Here is a 22,957-nt window from a genome sequence, read left to right on the forward strand (position 1 = left end):
CGATTGAAATTGTGATTAACATTTTTAATCGCGATTAATTTTTTTGAGTTAATTGCATGAGTTAACTGCAATTAATCAACAGCCCTAATAAAAATATCTGAAATAACAAAGTGATACTGTAGATACAAGAATATTGTGCATGATATAGAAAAACAACTTGTTTAACTAAAATATTTATTTCCTTTGTACCAGAATAAAAAAGAAAAAAATAGTCTCACTAAAGGGATCTGATCCTGTAAACAGTTACACTTCTTTGAGTGCTGTCCCTGTGGATGCTCCACTTTAGATGTTCGTTCACCCCTGCGCTCGTCTCAGAGACTTTTGGTAGCAGTGCCTGGTTGGGTTGCACATGCGTGGTCCTGTGCTACTTCAGGCAGTTAACTGATGCTGTGCGACCAACCCCCACTCAGTACTTTCTCTTGGCTATGAGTTGGAGCAATCAGCAGCACCTCACTACTTAGTAGTTAATCAGTAAACAGTTATTTAGTTTCATCGTTAGCACCTGGTTAAATTGTTCCCTTTTTTTTTATCCCTGTCACCTAGTTAAAAAAAAAAAAAAACATTTTTACTTTTACTTTCCTTTTGAACTACTGTCTGAGGAGAAGTTTCAGTTGAACCTCTGCATACACAGCTGCTTTGAGGGTGAAAGCCGCCCCTGACAGGAATGCCCGGTTTCCCAGGCTTTAAATGCTATCTCAACTGCAAGCTTGCTATACCTGTCTCAGACGGACACAATCAGTGTGTTTGCTGCCTTGGCGATACACACATAGCTCAGAAGTGCCAGCACTGCCTCAAGCTCACTGCCAGGACAAGAAGGGCTAGAGATTTGCAGCTAAAACTCCTTATGGAGAAGGCTCCGACCACTACTGGTCAAACTTTGCCAACCACAGCTTCTGACAGGGGTCCCTCCTCAACCCATCCATCTGAGCAACCTGCCAAAAAACTGTCAAACAGGCAGGCACCTCTGTCCCCAACACAGGAATCGGCCAAGAAGTGCCATTCCACGAGTGGACAATCAGCACCAGCACCGACTGCATTGTCAGCACTGGTAGCCCACACAGTGGGACCATCCAGCACTGCCAGTACCTCTAGAGCCAGGGACTCTAAAAGCCGGATCTGACAGAGACACTAAGGGGAAATCTAAACCTCATGTCTCCGCACCGCCAATACCAAAGCTGTGATCTGCACACAGCAGCACAGCACCAGGACAGATGGCGACTCCTTCAAAGGCACACTCAGTGCACTCAGTTTATATAAAGCAGCTCCTGGCACCGACAATGATATAGCCTCAGGTTCCAATCAAACAGGCAACACAGCAGTTTCTAAGACAAAAGGATCTCGTAGTCAGCTCTGCCCCTGACTCCCCTATCATCAGCACGGATGCGAACATCTCATGCTCGGCACCGAGTCTCCTCTCCTCTCGTATACAATCCGCTCCTCCCTATTCGAGTGAGGAGGATGAGAGCGAGGAAGGACAAGGAGATCTCCCTCCACAATCGCCTCTCTACCATGAGCTGACTAACTCAGGATCCCCTCAGGATACATTTACACTGATCCCAAGTATTTCCAGTGGTATGACAGCCCTGGGCGCCCTCCATGCCTCCCGCACACCAATGGGCATACTGGAGCCTGTGGGTGACATACCCCACACAACAGGGACTGACCACCACAGCCAGATCCAGAACACAGTCACCTGCAACTTCGGTGCCTGGACCTTTGATGGCAGCAGGGGAAGCGGGAGAAGAGAAAGAAGAACCCCCGATCCTGGAATGGGGCACCATCTACCTACTTGTCACCACTATCCACAGATGACACTGTCACACCTCCTCCCCTAATATAGGGGATGTTTTCAGACCATTCCAGGATCTATTTAAAAGGGTAGCTAGCTCTCTGGACATCTTCCTTGAGGAGGTCCAAATGACACAACATAAACTAGTGGACATTTTGCTTCGTCCAGAATCACTCTGCCCATGAACAATGCGCTGATGGACCCTGTCAAAACCATTTGGCAGACCCCTGCAACTGCTCCTCCAACCTGCAAGAGGTCTGACAAAAAATATTATGTACCAGCCAAGGACACAGAGTTCCTCTTTTCACATCCAGCACCCAATTCCCTAGTGGTGGACACAGTCCAGGAACATGGTAGGCAACAACAGCCCAAAACACACCTCACAACAAAGAGTGGAAAAGACTTGATCTGTTCGGCCGCAAGGCTTATTCTTTGGCTACACTACACCTCCCCATAGCCAACTACGAGGCATTACTGGCGAAATATGACTATATTAAGTACACAAAAATGTCTGATTTGATTGATTTTTATTTCTGAGGACAAGAGAGAACAATTCACAACACTTGTATCAGAGGGATAACTCATATCCAAAACAGCCCTGCAAGCCACACTTGATTCTGCGGACACATCTGCAAGATCCGTGGCGATGGCTGTCGTGATGAGAAGGGCCTAATGGCTCCATCTCTCTGGCTTCCCTAAGGAGGTGCAATCCACAGTTGAGGATTGCCATTCGAGGATCCCGAACTCTTCACCGAGAAGACAGATGACTCTCTCCATTCACTCAAGGATTCACGAGTGACACTCTGATCCTTGGGAATCTATACACCCAAACCCAAGAAAAAACAGAGGAATTATTATGTAACCCAATGCTACTGCCAGACCATGTATTCGCAACAACGCACCATGGGACCTCAACCTGGTCCTTCAGGCCCTCACCCGTTCCCCATTTGAACCCAGGGCAACGTGCTCATTACTACATCTTTCCATGAAAGTGGCATTCCTTATGGCAATTACATCTGCCAGATGTGTAGGAGAACTGGGGGCACTCATGGCAGATCGCCCATACACGGCCTTCTTTAAAGATAAAGTATCCCTGAGACCACGCCCCCAAGTTTTTACCAGAAGTTGTTTCAGTTTTCCACCTTAACCAACCCATTTACCTACCGACATTCTATCCCAAACCCCACACAGATGGAACGCATAGTCCACACTTCACACTCTTGATGTACAGAGGGCATTGGCTTTTTACATAGAACAAGGCCATTTCATAAATCACCCAGACTGTTCGTATCCATCATTAGAGCAACAGTCAACATCTGATACTTTGTTCATCATCTGTCACGACTTCAACTCTGAAGCCCCTTCCTTCCACCGGAAGTCATCTAAAGTGGAGCACCCACAGGAACAGCACTCGAAGAAGAAGATAAAGTAACTGACCCTGTGCAGTAACATAGGTTCTTAGAGATGTGTCCCTTTGGGTGCTCCACTATCCTCCCTCCGCCCCTCTACTTCAGAGTTTCTTACTCAGTCTCTGCAGTAGAGAAGGAACAGAGTAGGGGTTGGTCGCACAGAATCAGTTAACTGCCTGAAGCACATGAGACAGGGACCACATATGTGCGACCCAACCGGCCACTGCTACCAAAAGTCTCTGAGTAGAAGTGCAGGGGTGCACGAATACCTAAAGTGGAGCACCCACAGGGGGATACATCTCAAAGAACCTACGTTACTGCACAAGGTGAATAACTTTCTCACATTTAGTCCTATGTGTAAAATTACTCCACCACATAAGTGTTTTGGGGATCAAAGCCTGTCTGTTATATATGCAGGATAGCTAAAACTGAAAGCTTTTGGGCTATATCCTGAAAACGCATGGGAGTAGGTCTGTGGTTTTATTGCAACTACCCACATGTGTAAGGTTGAACATCTGCATGAATATTTGAAGGATCAAGGCTTTTATACATAATGAGCCAGATCCTCAGCTCCTGTAAAATGGCTACATTTTCAAAGTTGCTTCAATGGAACTATGCTGATTTACATTAGCTGAGGGTCTAGCCTAAAGGCTTCTCGATAAAAGAATAGAGAATCATAGAAATGTAAGGCTGGAAGTTCAGATGTCATCTAGTCCTCTTAAGGAAAAACAGCGATTAAAAGATTTGGTTATTTTTAAACAATTTAGATTGAAGAGGCTAGAATGAAAAAAAAATTGAATATTAGAGCCTTACTTGTTCAGTATTCTAAACTATTAACTACTTCTGCTATTAGAAAGTACATTATATATTCTACATTGGAAAAACAAAAGACCAAACTATAAATTCTGGATTGAACTTCGGAATCTGCTCTGTCTCTGATCCAAGTTACGTTAAGAGATGTTAGCCTGATGATTTAACAGGATTAATGTAATTCATTTTCAAGTTAAATCATTCTACTCCTCCTAAGGGCATTTAAGAATATTTGCCCTATTTTCTGGTGTTCAGAATTTTGTACCTGTTTCTTTGAAAATAAATCACATATAGACGAGGAACAAAGGGATTCTCACAATCACACAAAAAGTCCACATATTGTAAACAATCTTTTGAAAATATTAAGTCATTCCATGTTCAGTCAGATATTTTTGGGTGAGTATTGTATTTTTTTCAGTTTTAAATGTTAACTTTGTTAAAGATTTGAGATATAGAGACAGTGGGCCAAAGTCAGGAGTGATTTGTAACGTGTAAAGAGGAGCACCTTGTACTGACATCAAATGCCAGGTTTTCAAAAGAACAGCTCCCAATTGCACATGGGAGATACTGGGTGCTGAGCACAGGTGAAAATCTGGCTACGTTTTAGGTGCCCAAATTGGAGCTGTTTTGAAAATGTGCCCTGTGTTTTTTACATTCAGGCTCTGTTAGACCTACTTCTGCTTAGTCTAGCAGTGGATAAGGGACTTTAAATTGATATACATGGGTAGGATCTGAAGGAAGTGTAAATGAAAGTAAACCTGCCTGTATCTTAGTTTACCCCTTAAGGGGTGGAGGGCAACTGGTGTAAATTGTCCTACCTCCATTAACTTCAATGAAGCTAGGACAGGGGTGGACAAACTACGGCCCATGGGCTGGATCTGGCCCACAGGACTGCCACCCCCATGGCGCCACGGATCCCGCACCACTCCCATAAACGGCTGGCACCACATCCCTGTGGCCCCTGGGGGTGGGAGGGCAGAGGGCTCTGTGCACTGCCCTTGCCTGTGCGCACCACCCCCCACAGCTCCCATTGGCCAGGAACGGGGAACCGCGGCCAATGGGAGCTTCGGGGAGGTACCCACAGGCGAGGGCAGTGCGTGGAGCCCTCTGCTCCCCATCCCCCAGGGGCCGCAGGGCCGGGATGCTGGCCGCTTCCGGCAGCGGCATGGGGCTAGGGCAGGCATGGAGCCTGCCCTGGCCCTGGTGTGTGCTGCTGCCACCCCAGAGCCACTCCAGGTAAGCGGTGCCGGGCCGCTCCTGCACCCCAACTTCCTGCCCTGAGCCCCCTGCTGCACTCTGCCTGTACCCCAACCCCCTGCTGCACCCCACACCCCTCCTGCACCCCAACCCCCTGTCCTGAGCCACCTGCTGCACCTCGCACCCCTCCTTCACCCCAACCCCCTGCCCCAAGCCCCCTCCTGCACCCCAACCCCCTTCCCTGAGCCCCCTCCTGCACCCCAACCCCCTTCCCTGAGCCCTCTTGTACACTTCACACCCCTCCTCTGCCCCAACCCCTTGCCCTGAGCCCCTTCCTGCACACCACACCACACCCCACCCTCCCTCCCACACTCCAACTCCCTGCCCCAGCCCTACATTCATGGCCCTACATACAATTGAACACAGACTGCTGCTTCTTGCATGTGTGGACAGTGCCTAGCACATGGTGAGCTCTATAAGAATAGAAATGGTGCTTATCTTCAAATGCTTAAAGAAGGGCATCTACATTCATATTTAGGCATCAAAATAAGTCTGATTTTTGGAGGTCCTGGCCTTCCAAAACCTCATATTGATTTCAATCAGGGAGATTTTTACCTCTGAAAATTAGGCCACCTTGCTTAGGTGCCTATATATGTATTTGGGTATCTAATTTTATGCACCGATGTTTGAAAAAAATAGAGCACAAGAAATAACTATGTGGACCAAATTCTGGTGGTGTGCTATGCATGTTCCTGAAAAGGTACAGCTAAGATTAGCACCACAATGCAATTGTTACACCCCTGTCCTGCCTTCCCTTCAAAAACATGGAGTTGATGCTGTATGGCCTCTATGGATAGAACCTCAAAGAGAATTCCAGAGTGATGCTCACAGGTCAATAGTAGAGGTAGTCAGAAAACAGAATTTCCATTCCATAGGAAACTTTGACAGTTCAAAACTTGTTTTTGTTCCAAATCAGAACCAAAAGTCAAACTTTCTTGTGGAAATTTTTATTCAGAAACATTTTGTTTTGATAATGCAAAACATTTCATTTTGGTAAGGTAAAAACATTTTGTTGCATGTCAAAACTATATAAAATATATTAAATATAGTAAATATTTTAATGTAAAACTAAATTATATTAATTGAAAAAATAAAGTTGAAATGAAACATTTTTACTTTGACAAAATGAAAGATTAAATTATTCATTTAGTCTTTTTCCCACTGAAAAAAGTAACCACCTCTAGTCAGTAGAACAGGCTACATATTATATCGCCAACCTTCCAGTTTGATTACTACTAAGGATCCTTCCTCCTTGGCTCATTCATAAGTTTAATGTGCATAGGTTGAAAGCAGCTGGTTGAAATACAAGGTCAACATTTATAGCATTTATTTGTATTCTCAGAATCAGTGGGATTATTCTTTTGAGTAACATTTACTCACATGAACAACAATTTGTATAATTGGGGCCTTAAATAAAACAGAGGTTAACAAGGGATGGTAAATGCAAAGGAAGAAGCATTATGAGAAGCACAATGGCCTTCATTCTCCACTGTCAGAGCAAGTAGAGTGGGACGGGCATAGGGAGCCAGTTGCAGCTCCTTCTTTTAAGACCTCCTTGCCCTAAGACAAGTTAGGGCTTCATAGGGACAGCCCTGACTTATACCACTGCTGTAAGGTCCCTCAGGGACCTTATTCCTCCTAGAGATCTGGTTATAGCTGAGCTCTACTCCAACATGCCAGCTCCCCAATCTGCTCTCCTTTTCTCTATGCCCCAAGTGGATGGGGAAGCTGGCACAGGCATGGTGGAGCACCTGCATTAACTTTCCTCTGGCAGAAAGTTCCTGGCACTGGGGAAATTCTCCACTGGCTATTTCCTGTTGATTTAAGGCTATGGAGCACTGCTTACATAGTATAAGTTTGCTTTGAAGATTTGAAATTCCAGCCCCTTATGCTATTGTTTATATGTACCTTGTTTGGTTCATTTTGTATAATAATAAATCATGTGTGTTATTTATTATATTTAAGGTCAAGGGAGCAAAGTCAGGCAGGAGTGATGGAGTGGATATGAGACTTGAAAGGCTACTTAAAATAGTGTGAGGGCACATCTAGACTAGGAAAAATGGTTGTGTTTTAAAACACATTAGCTACTCATTTTAACTGACACAACTTTGTACCTCTAGACAGGACAAGTTGTATTGAAAAAGATTAGCTGGTTGTGGGCAACCTTAGGGGATGCTTAATGCTGAGGACCTATGGTTTACCACAATCAATTGACACGTTTCTACTACCTGTAAACCAGTGGTTTTCAAACTGTGGGTCGAGACCCTGTACTGGGTCGTGGAATGGAAGGCACTGGGTCACAGCACCTCTGATCAGCACCACCGAATGGGCTGTTAAAAGTCCATTGGCAGTGCTGCTCAGCTAAGGCAGGTTAGTTCCTACCTGTTCTGAGACCATGCTGCACCCTGGAAGCAGGTCTGGCTCCTAGGCAGGGGAGGCCCCTAGGGCCCACACGCTGCCCCTGCCCCAAGCACTGGCTCCGCACTTCCATTGGCCGGTTCCCCACCAATGGGAGCTGGGGGCTGGTGCCTGCAGGCGAGAGTTTCAAGAAGCCGCTTGTGTGCCTCCACCTAGGAGTCAGACCTGCTGCTGGCTGCTTCCGGGGCACAGCGTGGTCTGCAGTGCCAGGACAGGCAGGAAGCCTACCTTAGCACCCCTGCTGCGCCACTGACGGGGAGCTGCCTGAGGTAAGCCTGTGCCCCAATCCCCTGCGCCAGCCCTGAGCCCCCCAAACCTGGAGCCCCTTCCTGCACCCCAAACCCCTCATCCTTGGCCCATACCAGAGCCTACCCCCCACCCCAGAGCTCTGACCCCCTCCTGCCCCCCAACCTCCTGCCCCAGCCCAGAGCCCCCTTCCACACCCTGAACCCCTCATTCCCAGCCCTCACCTCTGCACCCCAACCCTCTGCCCCTCTGTCTCCTTTGGGTCATGGACATCAACAATTTTCATCTGGGTCACCAGAAAAAAAGTTTGAAGACCACTGCTGTAAACTATATCCTAAATCTAAATGCTAAATTTAATCTAATCTGTATCTTAAATCTACATCCAGTCTATATTCATATATTTCAACTGCATCATAGAAATATATGACAGTTTCCCATTAACAACTTCTGTTCTGGGCAGTACAGGACCTATGGGTCCCAAAACATGTTCCTTATGATTCTCCCATTTCCCAGTTTCTCTTATGAAACAGCTAATCTTTGGCCCTGGGACCCAGAGGAATATTCTACTCGTGCTCCAGGGAGCAGAGGCTGGGGAAACTGGAACCAATTAATAGGTGCAAATATAAGGCAGCAAAGAGGGTGTGTGGCTGCTGCTGTAGCGCTTAAAGTGCGCCAGGTGGAAATGGATCATGGACCTGGGAAATAAAATTTCTAAGCAGTGAGCTGGGTCACTGAGGGGTGCACAACTTTAGTATCATATAGGGGAGACCTTCTCTAATTGGCTGCTTTCCCCACTTGCCTACCTCCTGGGGAAGACAGGTCGATCAGGGTTTCTGCAGAGCTCTCCCCTCACCCTCCCTTCTTACAGGAGGGAGTGGGGAGGAAGAAGATAAATAGCCCAATGCTCAGTATGACTACACTCCTTCCCTGTCTCATTGCAACACCCAGCCTGAGAAGGGGGAGAGGAGACTCTGCTGCAGACCCCAGGCCTAGGAGAGAGGTTTGAAGTACCCCAGGAGGAGCAGTGATGAGGGTAGGGAGAAGGGCAGAACTGACAAGGGGGAAGAATTGATCTGGGGGTTGTGGAGCATAATTAATTGCTGGGCAGGAGGAAGGACAGATGTGGGAGTGATGATAGACACCTGCTCTCGCGCACACACACTCTTTTCAGACCACTTTGAGCACTGGAAACAACCCTTCACTCCCTGACTAGTGGGTCTGAAAATGTAGGTATTCTGTTTCATTTGTTTTCTGTTGTGAACCTTGTCTTTTGGGTAAGCAGCCTAAAAGGACTGAGGACACCCGTGAAGAGAGTTTTCCAGGAGCGCTCTCTCTCTCTTACAAATTCTATTTTGCTTCTTTCCCATCTGTCATGGAATAGTATTGTCCACTGTGTTGCATTTCTTCTTTTATATGGCCTGGATTCTGTAGTCCTTCAAGGGGAATCCAGTTGAAGCCAAAGGAGTGTTTTGTTTACTGTTTTTATAGCCATAAAGAAAAGTTATAATTCAATAGATGTTTAGATGGGTGCAAATAGCTATCATTGGCAGGCTATGGGTCTTGGATCCAAAGACAATCAACAGACCTCATTAATACCAATGAATATGTCAAGTGCTCCTTTATAGGCTCAACAGAAGGATCAATCAAGACCCTTTATGTAGTAAAAATAACTACAGACACATGTGGCTCATTGCCAGGGCAGAGCTAAATCAGAAGAGGTTCCTCTGTTTGCAAACCAGGGGCTAAGATATTGGTTACAGGTTGTGTGTTGGAAGGAGCAAGCAAGAGAGAGTTGTGAGAGTGACCCTGAAAGGAAGCAAAGAGACACAACTTAGACACACAGAACTCGCAGCAGTGACACATTTGGGGATTTCTGAGCAAGTAAACTGTCTGCTGTTATTCGTTTTCCATGGTGTTCATGAAAACAGGACTTTGTGTACTTTTTTTGCAAATAAACAAGATTACATCAAGAATGTACCTGAGTCATTGTGGGTAGTTCTCTGAAAACAGCTGCTCAAGGTGCAGTAGCAGTCAAAAAAGCTAACAGTGTTAGGAACCATACAGTCAGGAATAGATAATAAGACAGACTATAAAACCATGCTGCACCACACCTTGAATACTGCATGCAGTTCAGGTCTCCCCATCTCAAAAAACATAGACTAGAGTTGGAAAAAGTACAGAGAAGGGCAACAAAAATGGTTAGAGGTATGGAACAATTTCCATATGAGGAGAGATTAAAAAGACTGGGACTGTTCAGCTTAGAAAAGAGACAGCTAAAGAGGGATAAGATAGAGATCTATAAAATCATGAATGGTGTGGAGACAATGATTAAAAAGGTATTATTTACCCTCTCACATAACACAAAGAACTAGGGATCACCCAATGAAATTAATAGGCAGTAAGTTTAAAACAAATGTAAGGAAGTATTTCTTCCCACAATGCTTAGTCAACCTGTGAAACTGTTTGCCTGGGAATGTTGTGAAGGCAAAAAGTAAAACTGGGTTTAAAAAAGAATTAAGTTAAAAGATAAGTTCATGGAAAATAGGTCAATCAAAGGTTCTTAGCCAAGATGGTCAGGGACACAACCCTATACTCTGGGTCACCCTAAAATTCTGACTGCTAGAAGTTGACCCTGATGACAGAATCTGCCCTGCTCTATTCAGTCCTGCTGAAGCATCTGATACCAGCCACTCTGGGAAGATAGAATACTAGACTAGTTGGACTATTGGTCTCACCAGTATGGCCATTCTTCTATTATTTTCTTTTAAAGTTGTTTCTGGATTTCATTTTCTTCTTTGTTCTTTTTCTCCACCTCTGTATCTTTCAGTGCTTATTGTTAATTACTGAGGCATTAATCTAGGCCAGTACTAAAATGACTACTTATACCATTAATGTAAATCACTTTATTAACAAGTTGTTAATTGATCTGATCTTTCAAACCTACACTGAGTTCCAATGACATCTTCACAAAGGCCTCCTTTTAGTTTCACATGCTATGAACTATGCATTGATTGGTTAGGGCTTTCATTCTGACAGCCATTCACTAAATTCCAAAAAGAGATTAAAGTTTATAACAATAATACCCAACACTATAAAGTATCTAAAATAGTTCAACCAATTTACTGATTAGATTAGCAATCTGATTATGCTTTGGGTTTTTGGTGGGTTAGGGTAAAAAGAGGCATTCACTTACACAAGACAATGTCTACCAGTCTGCTTCATTCTCAGTGTTGGGATGGAAGCTTTTTTAAAATAATGTAAAATATCTGGTCTACCTTTCTGATATCATAAAATGTTTGTTTTCATTTGCTGTCTGATTCCATCAACCTCTTACATATGGTTTGCTGTGCTTGGTATCACACAAGCAACTCAGGAGGACACTTAATACAGAAGGAGAAAGGAATGGAAACTCTCTTAAAAAAGCAAAAACATGTTTGAACATCTTTGCTAGATCATGCTAACTGGAATTTAGAGCTAATAGCAATTCAGGTGCAAGCATTCCAGAGTTTCTGGAGAGACTGATAGGAAAGAGTTTCATCCTTCCCAAAAGCTGGGAATCAAAATTCCAATTGGAAAAAATAGCATTTAAAGAGCTATCATACATAACTTAAATTATCTTGAGTTTCTTAGTCTAAAATGGTTTTCTTGATCAAAAATGTATTAATAATAAACTTGTGCCTATTTGTGCTGGGGGGGGATCAGACTTTTATTGTTAAGCTTATGAATTTGTATGACCAAATAATGGCATTTATCAGGGTTAAAATGAAGGGATTAGAAGTAAATCCACAGTGTTACAATGGACAGACAAGAAGCTTAAATAACAGGAGATCTAATAAAATATTTATGTGATTTAACAGGACACTATCAACTTGTTTTTTTTTTTTACTGACTTGTTTTACAAAAATACAGTTCCTGATGGAGCACCCTTTAAATAGGTCAAAACTTTTTAAAACAATCCTTTAAAATATTTGATAAGGGATTTTCAGCTCTCTTATTGATGTTTATAAGAGTCTCTTCAGCCAGGGAGAACCTGACTGATATATAAGGGAAACAAAACTGACTAAATAAAAAATCACTAATTTATGGGTCAGTTTTAGTAATCTTAGGTGTTGCAACAGTAGCAGGTACAAAACTTTAACACAGATATATGGTTCCCCCCAACCCCTTAATAGTACCCTTTAAATGAGCAAGTACAAATATCTTGCTACATAACAATATATCTGGCATAATATATGGCCCTAAAATGTTAAGGACCTTTTTCAGTAACCTGACCATACATGGTATTTTTTTCACTGACTTGCAGTTGAATGAGAGATTAATCATTATTACAGCATTTTCTCTGGATGAGTGTACTATATTAATTATAATTCTTGCCTACTGTGTCTATCAGCAGCTGAAAAGCTGCCTATGTGGAAGGAAAATCTTCTCTCCATTCATACTTCAGTTCTTGAGTATAACCATTCAGTACAGAACTATGCCCTTTGCAATTATTTCAGTAAGTACTTATTGATTCCACTTCTATGATGATGTGTCCTGAATTGTATTACATCTCATTTTTTTTAATATTCAAGGCTGTGACACAATCTTGTATTTTAAAATTTTTCCATTAGATAGGAAAAAAACCCATAAGATGCCTTTTATATTTATTGTAGTCTAGAAAGCATTGATTTGTGTTGGTATTAAACATGAGCCAGAAATGCTAAGATTCTGAAATAAAATGTCCACTGTGCCTTACTCATTGGATAATTTGAGGTTAAATATAGAATTCCAATAATCAAATAAATGATTAAACAACTTCATATACAGTGGATAGCAATCACCTGCCCTTCAACAACAAAAATAACACTTCAGTTTCTCAATAAATCCAACACATCTACCCAGAGTTACAATGGGGAACTATGGAAGTTCATGTCACAAGATAACACACAATTTTTTGGAAATCTTTTTTTGGAAACAGGCTTCATTAAACAAGAGATATTTGTCTTCCCTCCCTTGCCACCACTCCCAACCACCTCTTGCTCTTCTCCCAGGAACCCATTATCTTATGACAAATCAGTAACCCCATCAATAGTCTAGTTAATAGCAATGGAAATTAATAGATTTTATTTTAGAATAAGCAGATTTTGAATTCATTGCTTCCTGCTGAGGTCAAATCTCCACTAAATACTTGAAACTCGAAGAAAGAGTCCACATAAGTGTACATCATAAACTAAAGCAGCTTTGCAAATTTTCCTATGCTATCCTAAAACTGTGTCCGAGTCTTGACCTAGACCACTGAACTTCTCAGAAATGATAGCATGCCTACTCAATCCCTGATCTTCCTGCTGAGACTACCAATACAGGTGTTAATTTGTGCTAATATCATGCTTTCTATGTATGACATAGCCACTTTAGGCCCAGATCCACAAAGAAATTTAGGCATTATGACACTGAGCATCTAGCTTCCCCTGGTTAATGGATTGCTTTGGGGCTTAGCCAGAGATAGGTGTCCAGACACCTAGAGTGAGGCAGCAGTGCACATGCCCAGAGGAGCCTGTGTTTCTGCCTACAGAACTTCTACTGCTGAGTACTTAGGTGCTGAGTGAGTTTAAGTACCTGTATGGTTAGGCACCAGTCAAGTGGGAGTTTTGTGCATCAGAGTGCCTAAACCTGACACTTAGGCACTTAAGTACCTTTGTGGATCCAGGCCCTATCTACTAGAAATTGGACTAAGACTAACTCACTTCCATAACAGTTTTCAGAACTGAGGTGAATTTGAACCGATGGAAGGTTGGTTATGCTGAAGGTGAAGAGGCTGTGGTCAAAGAGAGAGAGCTCAGCTATGGAGAGATCAAATGGGACAGGGTTTAGAGAAGACTATGCCAAGTGAAAGCAGCAAAGAGTCTTGTGGCACCTTATAGACTAACAGACGTTTTGCAGCATGAGCTTTCGTGGGTGAATACCCACTTCATCGGATGCATGTAGTGGAAATTTCCAGGGGCAGGTATATATAAGCAAGCAAGAAGCAGGCTAGAGATAACGAGGTTAGTTCAGTCAGGGAGGATGAGGCCCTCTTCTAGCAGCTGAGGTGTGAAAACCAAGAGAGGAGAAACTGGTTTTGTAGTTGGCAAGCCATTCACAGTCTTTGTTTAATCCTGAGCGGATGGTGTCAAATTTGCAGATGAACTGAAGCTCAGCAGTTTCTCTCTGAAGTCTGGTCCTGAAGTTTTTTTGCTGCAGGATGGCCACCTTAAGATCTGCTATTGTGTGGCCAGGGAGGTTGAAGTGTTCTCCTACAGGTTTTTGTATATTGCCATTCCTAATGGACTCTGTTTCTGCCCTGCCACCCCCACTAACATGATACAGTTCTGCTGTGATCTGGAAGCCTACTTTCGCCATCTCCAACTCAAAGAATACTTTCAGGATAACACTGAACAGCCCACTGATACACAGTTACCCTCCCACCAACAGCACAAGAAGAAGAATTCCACATGGACTTCTCCTGAGGGTCGAAATGACAGTCTGGACCTATACATAGAATGCTTCCGCCGATGTGCACAGGCAGAAATTGTGGAAAAACAACATTGCTTGCCTCATAACCTACGTCGTGCAGAACACAATGCCATCCACAGCCTCAGAAACCACCCTGACATTATAATCAAAGAGGCTGATAAAGGAGGTGCTGTTGTCATCATGAACAGGTCTGACTACCAAAAGGAGGCCGCCAGACAACTCTCCAATACCAAATTCTACAGGCCACTTCCCTCAGATCCCACTGAGGAATACACTAAGAAACTGCACCATCTACTCAGGACACTCCCTACACTAACACCGGAACAAATCAACATACCCTTAGAGCCCCGACCAGGGTTATTCTATCTACTACCCAAGATTCACAAACCCGGAAATCCTGGACGTCCCATCATCTCAGGCATTGGCACTCTCACTGAAGGACTGTCTGGATATGTGGACTCTCTACTCAGACCCTATGCCACCAGCACTCCTAGCTATCTCCGTGACACCACTGATTTCCTGAGGAAACTACAATGCATTGGTGACCTTCCAGAAAACACCATCCTAGCCACCATGGATGTAGAGGCTCTCTACACAAACATCCCACACACTGATGGAATACAAGCTGTCAGGAACAGTATCCCTGATGATGCCACAGCACAACTGGTTGCTGAGCTCTGTGCCTTTATCCTCACACACAACTATTTCAACTTTGATGACAATATATATCTCCAGATCAGTGGCACTGCTATGGACACCCACATGGCCCCACAATATGCCAACATTTTTATGGCTGACCTGGAACAACGCTTCCTCAGCTCTCGTCCACTCATGCCTCTTCTCTACCTACGCTACATTGATGACATCTTCATCATCCGGACCCATGGGAAGGAGACTCTGGAAAAATTCCACCACGATTTCAACAGCTTCCACCCCACCGTCAACCTCAGCCTGGACCAATCTACACGGGAGGTCCACTTCCTAGACACAACGGTGCAAATAAGTGATGGTCACATTAACACCACCCTATACCGAAAACCTACCGACCGCTATGCCTACCTTCATGCCTCCAGCTTCCATCCCGGGCACACCACACAATCCATTGCACTGAGGTACAACCTTATCTGCTCTAACCCCTCAGACAGAGACCAACACCTACAAAATCTCCATCAAGCATTCTCAAAACTACAATACCCACACGAGGAAATAAGGAAACAGATCAACAGAGCCAGACGTGTACCCAGAAGCCTCCTACTGCAAGACAAACCCAAGAAAGAAACCAACAGGACTCCACTGGCCATCACATACAGTCCCCAGCTAAAACCCCTCCAACGCATCATTAGGGATCTACAACCCACCCTGGACAATGATCCCACACTTTCACAGACCTTGGGTGGCAGGCCAGTCCTCGCCCACAGACAACCTGCCAACCTGAAGCATATTCTCACCAGTAACTGCACAATGCACCATAGTAACTCTAACTCAGGAACCAATCCATGCAACAAACCTCGATGCCAGCTCTGCCCACATACCTACACCAGCGACACCATCACAGGACCTAACCAGATCAGCCACACCATCACCGGTTCATTCACCTGCACGTCCACCAATGTAATATACGCCATCATATGCCAGCAATGCCCCTCTGCTATGTACATCGGCCAAACTGGATAGTCTCTATGGAAAAGGATAAATGGACACAAATCAGATATTAGGAATGGCAATATACAAAAACCTGTAGGAGAACACTTCAACCTCCCTGGCCACACAATAGCAGATCTTAAGGTGGCCATCCTGCAGCAAAAAAACTTCAGGACCAGACTTCAGAGGGAAACTGCTGAGCTTCAGTTCATCTGCAAATTTGACACCATCAGCTCAGGATTAAACAAAGACTGTGAATGGCTTGCCAACTACAAAACCAGTTTCTCCTCTCTTGGTTTTTCACACCTCAGCTACTAGAAGAGGGCCTCATCCTCCCTGATTGAACTAGCCTCGTTATCTCTAGCCTGCTTCTTGCTTGCTTATATATACCTGCCCCTGGAAATTTCCACTACATGCATCTGACGAAGTGGGTATTCACCCACGAAAGCTCATGCTCCAAAACGTCTGTTAGTCTATAAGGTGCCACAGGATTATTTGCTGCTTTTACAGATCCAGACTAACACAGCTACCCCTCTGATACTATGTCAAGTGAGTGGCTCTTTGGAAGAGGTAATCCAGAGTTGAAGTGCAGGCAAAGATGTAAAATCAAGGAGGCAGATGGCTAATGGGATGAACAGGATGGTCATAGGAAAATTGAAGTTGCTGAGGATGAGGGCAGCCAGGAGGCAAAATCTGAGACGATTGTGGATGAAAAGGAGCCTGGAGGGCAGTAAGGATAGCTCTATAACTAGAGGGAAATGTAGTTTCCTGAAAAAGAGCAGTAAGAAGTAGTGGGAGTTATCACTAAAAGGGTAGTATCTTGAGTTTGATGATGCCACATTTGAGTTAATTTACTGTTAGGTGTGAATGACTTCTTTAAAAAAATGTTAACTATAAGTTTATTTGATTTCCATAACTCACACACAGAGTCCTGAATTTCACCATATTTATTCTTTTGGGGGAAGGAGGGGAGCGGGTTAGGGAGAAAGATGGTTGAGTAGAAAAGGAGCAAGTTGAAGGTGGGGTTGTAGGAGTCTGTGTGAATTATGAAGACCGAGTGCAAAACTGTATTGTGCCCTGCAGAAATGCATGTTTGCCACCTGCTTTCTACTTTGCTTAATTTGTATTGCTTGAACAGCCAGTACGGGAACATGGCACGCAGGGCTAGGGGTCAGTCTACAAGGAGCTCCCCTACATTTGTGTTCAATCTCTGTCTGACCAGGGATTGTTCTAAATTCCAGGGTGGCGGGGAAGAAATTGCTTTGTTAGACATGTGGGTGCTAAATTTTATCCCTCAGAACAGCCACAGAGATTAGGAGGATCCAAAAGTTAGTGAATTGTTTTCTCCTCCACCACTGTGTCTCCATCTACCCTTTATTTGCTCTTTGGGGCATCAGCAACCTCTTCTTTATTTCTCCCAGCCTCTTTCACATTTCTTCTCTCCTTATTCGCGTGGCCTAAACGCCTCAGCACCTAGGTAGACGGCGGCCAGCCCAGGAGATCAACTTGTGAAGTCTCTCAAATCTTAACTCTAGGGAACTAAACCCAGCCTCACGGAGTCCCACGAAGCCTGAGCCCATTAGCCAGGGTTGCAGACGGTTGAAAGGCAAACCCCTAAATGTCAGGCAGCTTCCAGTGGGGCCGCTGACAGGAGTTAATTAGGAGCAATTAGCTTGTCCCCGCTGGGAAGCGCTGCTATTCCCTCTCCCGCCTTCCCCTTCCTCCCGCTGCTGCGCCAGGCTAAGGGGAGGCTTGTGCTGGCTCCTTGCGCAGGACTGGCGTGTGCAGCAGGCAAAGGACCGAGGAATGCGCCGAGTCCCGGTCCCCCTCCTCCCCTTGCCGCTGGAGCGGTGCATTGTGGAGGGAGCCCGCGTCCCGCCGCCGCTGAGGAAGCCTCCTGCCCTCGGGAAGCGCCTCGCCTGGGAGCTGTCCAAGGTGCCGGGGCCCCTGCGACACCCCCGCCCGCTCCTGCGCCCCGGCCCTCCCGCCTCCTCCCGCCCTGTCCGCGGCGCCCGGCCGGAGACGAGCATGGTGTTTGCTCCAGGTAACGCGCTCCCCTCTCCCGCGCCCATTGGCCCGGGTGCAGGCGGGCCGGGCCCTGCTCTCCTGGGCTGGGGAGGGGGCTGAGCATCCCCTGGCTACTCACCTGGGAGCGCCGCGCCCGCCAGCGGCTCCCCGCGCCCGGCCCCTGCAGACGCGCCTGGCTTCGCTGAGGCTGCGGTCCCCTTGGGCAAGCGCCGGGCGGAGCCCCAGACCCTCCGCCCCCCGCCCGGAGCCGCTCTCGGGGCCACCTGGCAGGGCTAAGTTTGGCGGGGGCATGGGGTGCTCTGCTGGCGCTGGGGCTCAGGCTCTGCTGCCGAGTGCGCCTGGCTACAGCTGCTTGTGGGACAGCGAGGCAGCTCAGCCTCCAGCCCGAGGGCTGAGGGAGGGAGGCTGGAAAGGCTCTTTTTGGGGGGGAGGGGAGAGAGGGAAAGAGAAGGAAAACGCACAGTCTTGCTAGCGGGTTGGTGGTCTCCAGGCGGAAGAGGAGGAGGGGAGGCTGCCTAGGGCTAAACTTGGGTAAGTTCGAAACAAAAGGTCACCTAGGTGGCTGCTGTCAGGAGAAAGATCCTTGGGGGCAGGCAAGAGAGCAGCTATACCAGAGAGCGAGGAGAGGGCACAGCATGGTGCCCCAGTGAGGGGGGAGCCTGCCTCTCCTTTTCAAAAGGGTTCCAGAGGCTTTCCCTCAGGGATAGGCTTCTAAGTCACCCAGGTCCTCTTGAAAATGTTACTTGCCGACTGAGGAGATCTAGAGCAGTGCTTCTCAAACTGGTGGTCCACGGACCGGTGCCGGTCCGCAAGCCATCGGCTGCCAGTCCGCAGCGAGTTTCCGCATAAGAGCATCGAATAGGATAATAAAAGCGGCAAAGAATCCTGTGGCACCTTATAGACTAACAGACGTTTTGCAGCATGAGCTTTCGTGGGTGAATACCCACTTCATCAAATGCAAGGATAATAATATGGCACTGGTCCCTGGCACATTGGGAAAAAATTGCTGGTCCCCCACATCAGATAGCTTGAGAAGTACTGATCTAGAGTATCTGAATGGGAGAGTTCACTCAGGCCCCTCCTGCAATCCTTACTCAAACTCCACTGAGCGCCTTGTAGTATCTGACCCGAAAGGCTTAAGATGCACAACCATTGCTGAAAAGATCATCACCGGAGTTGCATTGGACTCAGTGTAGTTTGGTGGGATGGGGAGAAACTGAAGAAAATCAGGCTGGTGTGCGTAAACATAACTTGTGTAAAATGGCATTTGTAAGGGGGAGCTCACTTCTTCCCTAAAACTTAGGGTACTAGTATAACTGGTCCTGACCAGTGTAGCAGAAGAGAGATAAGAGAGACTTGAGAGGGTTTAATTTTTAAAGTTTTCATTTTCCTAATCTCAAGTTTCTTTTGCTTTGAGAGTGTATCCTGTCAGTTAAAGAGATAGGAGTCTGAAATGCTGGAAGGATATAATAGCCTCAGAAAGCCTGTTTGGATTGAATTGGTCAGCCTGACAATTGAAAAACACAGCATTTTGAAAAATTATCTGTTTTCAACAATCAAAATATTAGGCCTGTATTTCAAGTTGCCCAGTTGCTTGCTAATTAGATACATTCCCCCCCACCCGACTGTTTTGGATTGGAAAGAAAACCAAGGAAACAAGCTGTTTGTCTTAACTGAACCAGATTCTGTTTATTGTAGCATCCCTTCATACACCTTTTATCTGACAGTCCAGATGTCTCTCACTATTAAGCATAGCATTGTAAAAAGGCACCATGGGCTGGAGTACTGCAGCAAGAGATAAAATAATGAAAACAATTCCACCACCACCCCACAAGGATGGCAATAAACTGACAACAAATCTTCCATTGATAACTTGTGCTACACAGAACTTTCTTTTCACATGCCTAATCCATAAATAGGAAATTGTTTTATGCAACGATTCTGTTTCAGTCAATAAGAAAAATCAGCAATTCCTTTGCTCATGTTCCCTTATAACAATTGGTGCCATATCATAGATAAGGTAATGAATAGGGATAGCTAGGAGGTTAGAAATCAATCATGGGAGTTTGACAGTATCCTAAAATGAGAGGAAAAAGCTTGAGTGGATTGCATTTTTAATCAGTTTTCTTATTACAAATCAGTCTGGGTATTATTTCTACTTTAGATACAAGAAGTTTACAATTATATAAGAAGTTTGGGGAAATAGTTTGTAAACCTTTATCTTTCTTATAGTAGCTGTGCTACAAAACAATTTCCATGTTTGCTTTGGAATAGGAGTTTCATTCTGTCTTAAATTTTCTGCTCTTATCTTATGATGTATGAGCTGGTACTCTGTTTCATTTATGTGCCTTTCACAGCACATAAAGATTGTTTGTATAACTGGAAATGGTTATACAGTGATTTCCTTAAGCTTAATGTCTACAATGATAAACATCCAGTAGCCTTTGGTTCCAGAAAATAAATAGGATTTAGGATAATGCATCTTATTTAGCTGTAGGCAGCTATAGCTTCATTTTGTTCATACTCAAAAATCTATCAACTTCTGAAATAATAATGAATAAGTTACTCCGCAGCACTAATTTATACTAGATTATAAATTGTGAAATAGAAGTAAATCTTCTGACTTAAATAGAACTTTTAAAAGGCTAACCCAACTGACTCTTAACAAAATTTATATTTTCCTTTAAATTCCTGCTACCTATACCTATTTCCTTAAATTCTCGCACCCATTGCGACCAATATACAGGTACCTATAAATCATTGGACCCGATGGACCAAAGCCAGTAAATGAGGGGCATCTTTCAGTGTTCAGAAGAAAATGGGCCTAATCCTTCACTGATTTCCACGATGTGTCTTGTTTACACCTGTGCAAAATGGGCATAAGATGCTACCGCTTTGATGTGATAGTGTTTTACACCCACATTTAATTCACTGAAGATAGGTGCCAAGGAATGGAGAAGCTAATCCAAAGAGAAGAGGGTTTTTTTTGGTTTAACTATCGTTCACTGCATTGGTTGACTTGCTAATCACTTAGACGCTATGGGTCAGGCTCTTTGCCAATGTACAGGGACTGTAAAGCCATTTCAGACAGGTACCTGGAGGTCCTACATTGTAGAGGACAGCCTTTGGTAATGTAGCTCCTCACAGTGGAAGGTGTATGCTCCATGAGAAGGTGGCATGGACAAAGTTCCCTTGTGTTCTGGCTAACCCCAGTGGTGACTGCTTTAACACATGCCAATGAGTGAATTGGCCTTTTGTTGGCCCAAATTAGAAGGCTGTAAAAGAGATGTGAAATCCTTTTTGCACCATCTTCCCCACCCGAAGTCATAGTTGCAGTACAGTTCAGTTCAGCCAGAACCAAACCTTGGGGTCTATGCCTTGAGGTTTTGTCTGCTTGCTGAATTCAGCAACAGTATTTCAGGCAGCCTACAGAGTGGACTAGTTTCCGCCCCCCCCCCCCAAAAAACACACACACACTTCTTTGTGTCATTGGGTGGATGGGAGACTGCAATAGACCAGGGTCAGATCACAAGAAAATGAACTCTGCACTTCCCAAACTGCAGTCTGTCTTACAATGAATTCCAGACATTTAAAAAAAAAAAAAGCTTGCAAAACTATATGCCATATAAAGCCAATTATTATAAATAATTCCACTACCTACCACTTTGTTTTCATAGTGTAATGAATACCAAATTATTAAAGCATTCAGTAGTTGGCACAAACTAGGAAAAGATGATTCTATAAAGTAGGGTGACCAGACAGCAAATGTGAAAAATCGGGACAGGAGATGTGGGGTAATAGGAGCCTATATAAGAAAAAGACCCAAAAATTGGGACTGTCCCTATAAAATCGGGACATCTGGGCACCCTACTATAAAGTGACAATACAGTGTTGTTACCTAGCTGTTACAAACTAATTCGTCTTGTCCATTCATTAAACCTAAGATGTTCATCTATAAACATTAATTTTATATAGGCATATTTCAAAATAAAGGTAACATTTAATTATGTTTCTTACAAATTATAAAGTACATTATAGCACCACTAAGAATTACTTTCCAATATCGTATTTTTAGTAACTTATCAAAATGTATCTTTCAAGTTGTAGCCATATATGCTTATTCTCAACCCAAATGTGATTCTCTCTCTCCGCCTCCAATGTGGAAATATTGAATCAAAACCAGTAATTTTGATTTGTCTGGGCATGAGCAAAAAGAATGTGTCTTTAAGGCAATTTTCTGACATTATTTTGCACTCAGATCCATTTTGTTTTAAACCTTCAAACTGTGTATGTGTATATTCCTGCATAAGGAATGCTTTTGTTTTCAGAAGTGAGTCTGAAAATGTTAAACATATAAAAATGTATTTATTTTGCTAATGATCTAATGTTGGAATAAAATTTATGCAAGCTTATATTATCCCATCTTTATTAGCTGCCAAGAATGGTAGTTTCCTAAAGTTTTTAAAGCAAGAAGAGACCATTAGATCATCTAGTCTAATCTCCTGTAATCCCAGGTCATTAAATTTCACCCAGTTACCCTTGTATTGAGCTCAATAATTTATCTGAGTAAACCAGAAATTGTGTTTTGGCTAAAGCATATATTCCAGAAATGCATCCAATCTTGATCTGAAGACCTCAAGAGATAGAGAATCTACCACTCCCCTGGTAGCTTGTTCCAGTGGGGTTAATCTTCCTTACCGTTAAAAAGAATTGTGCCTAATTTCTAATTTGAATTTATTGGGCCTCAGCTTCCAGCCATTGGTTCTTGTTACACCTTTCTCTGCTAGATTATAGCCCTTTAATACCTAGTATTTTCTACCTGTAAAGGTGCTTACAGTCATGAAAGAGGGAAGAAAAGGTAGGGGTT

The 22,957-nt window shown here is 44.2% G+C and overlaps 1 protein-coding gene across 2 annotated transcripts in view; it reads left to right on the forward strand.

Moving 5' to 3' along the window:
- Positions 1-8,360: 8,360 nt before the first annotated feature.
- The window catches only part of AKAIN1 (A-kinase anchor inhibitor 1), a 39,807-nt gene continuing 25,210 nt past the window's right edge, over positions 8,361-22,957 (forward strand). The window contains exon 1 of one of the 2 annotated variants that reach the window (XR_005594323.1): positions 8,361-8,962. Coding sequence is in view for 1 of the 2 variants with exons in the window: in XM_039525673.1 (XP_039381607.1) it covers positions 17,869-18,106 (238 nt within the window). In the remaining variant the exon portion in view is untranslated. Of the gene's footprint in view, positions 8,963-17,847; positions 18,107-22,957 lie in introns of those variants that run through there. The other variant, XM_039525673.1, reaches the window with a different exon arrangement.

The sequence above is a fragment of the Mauremys reevesii genome, linkage group 2 (genome assembly GCF_016161935.1).
Source record: "Mauremys reevesii isolate NIE-2019 linkage group 2, ASM1616193v1, whole genome shotgun sequence".
NCBI lineage: Eukaryota > Metazoa > Chordata > Testudines > Geoemydidae > Mauremys > Mauremys reevesii.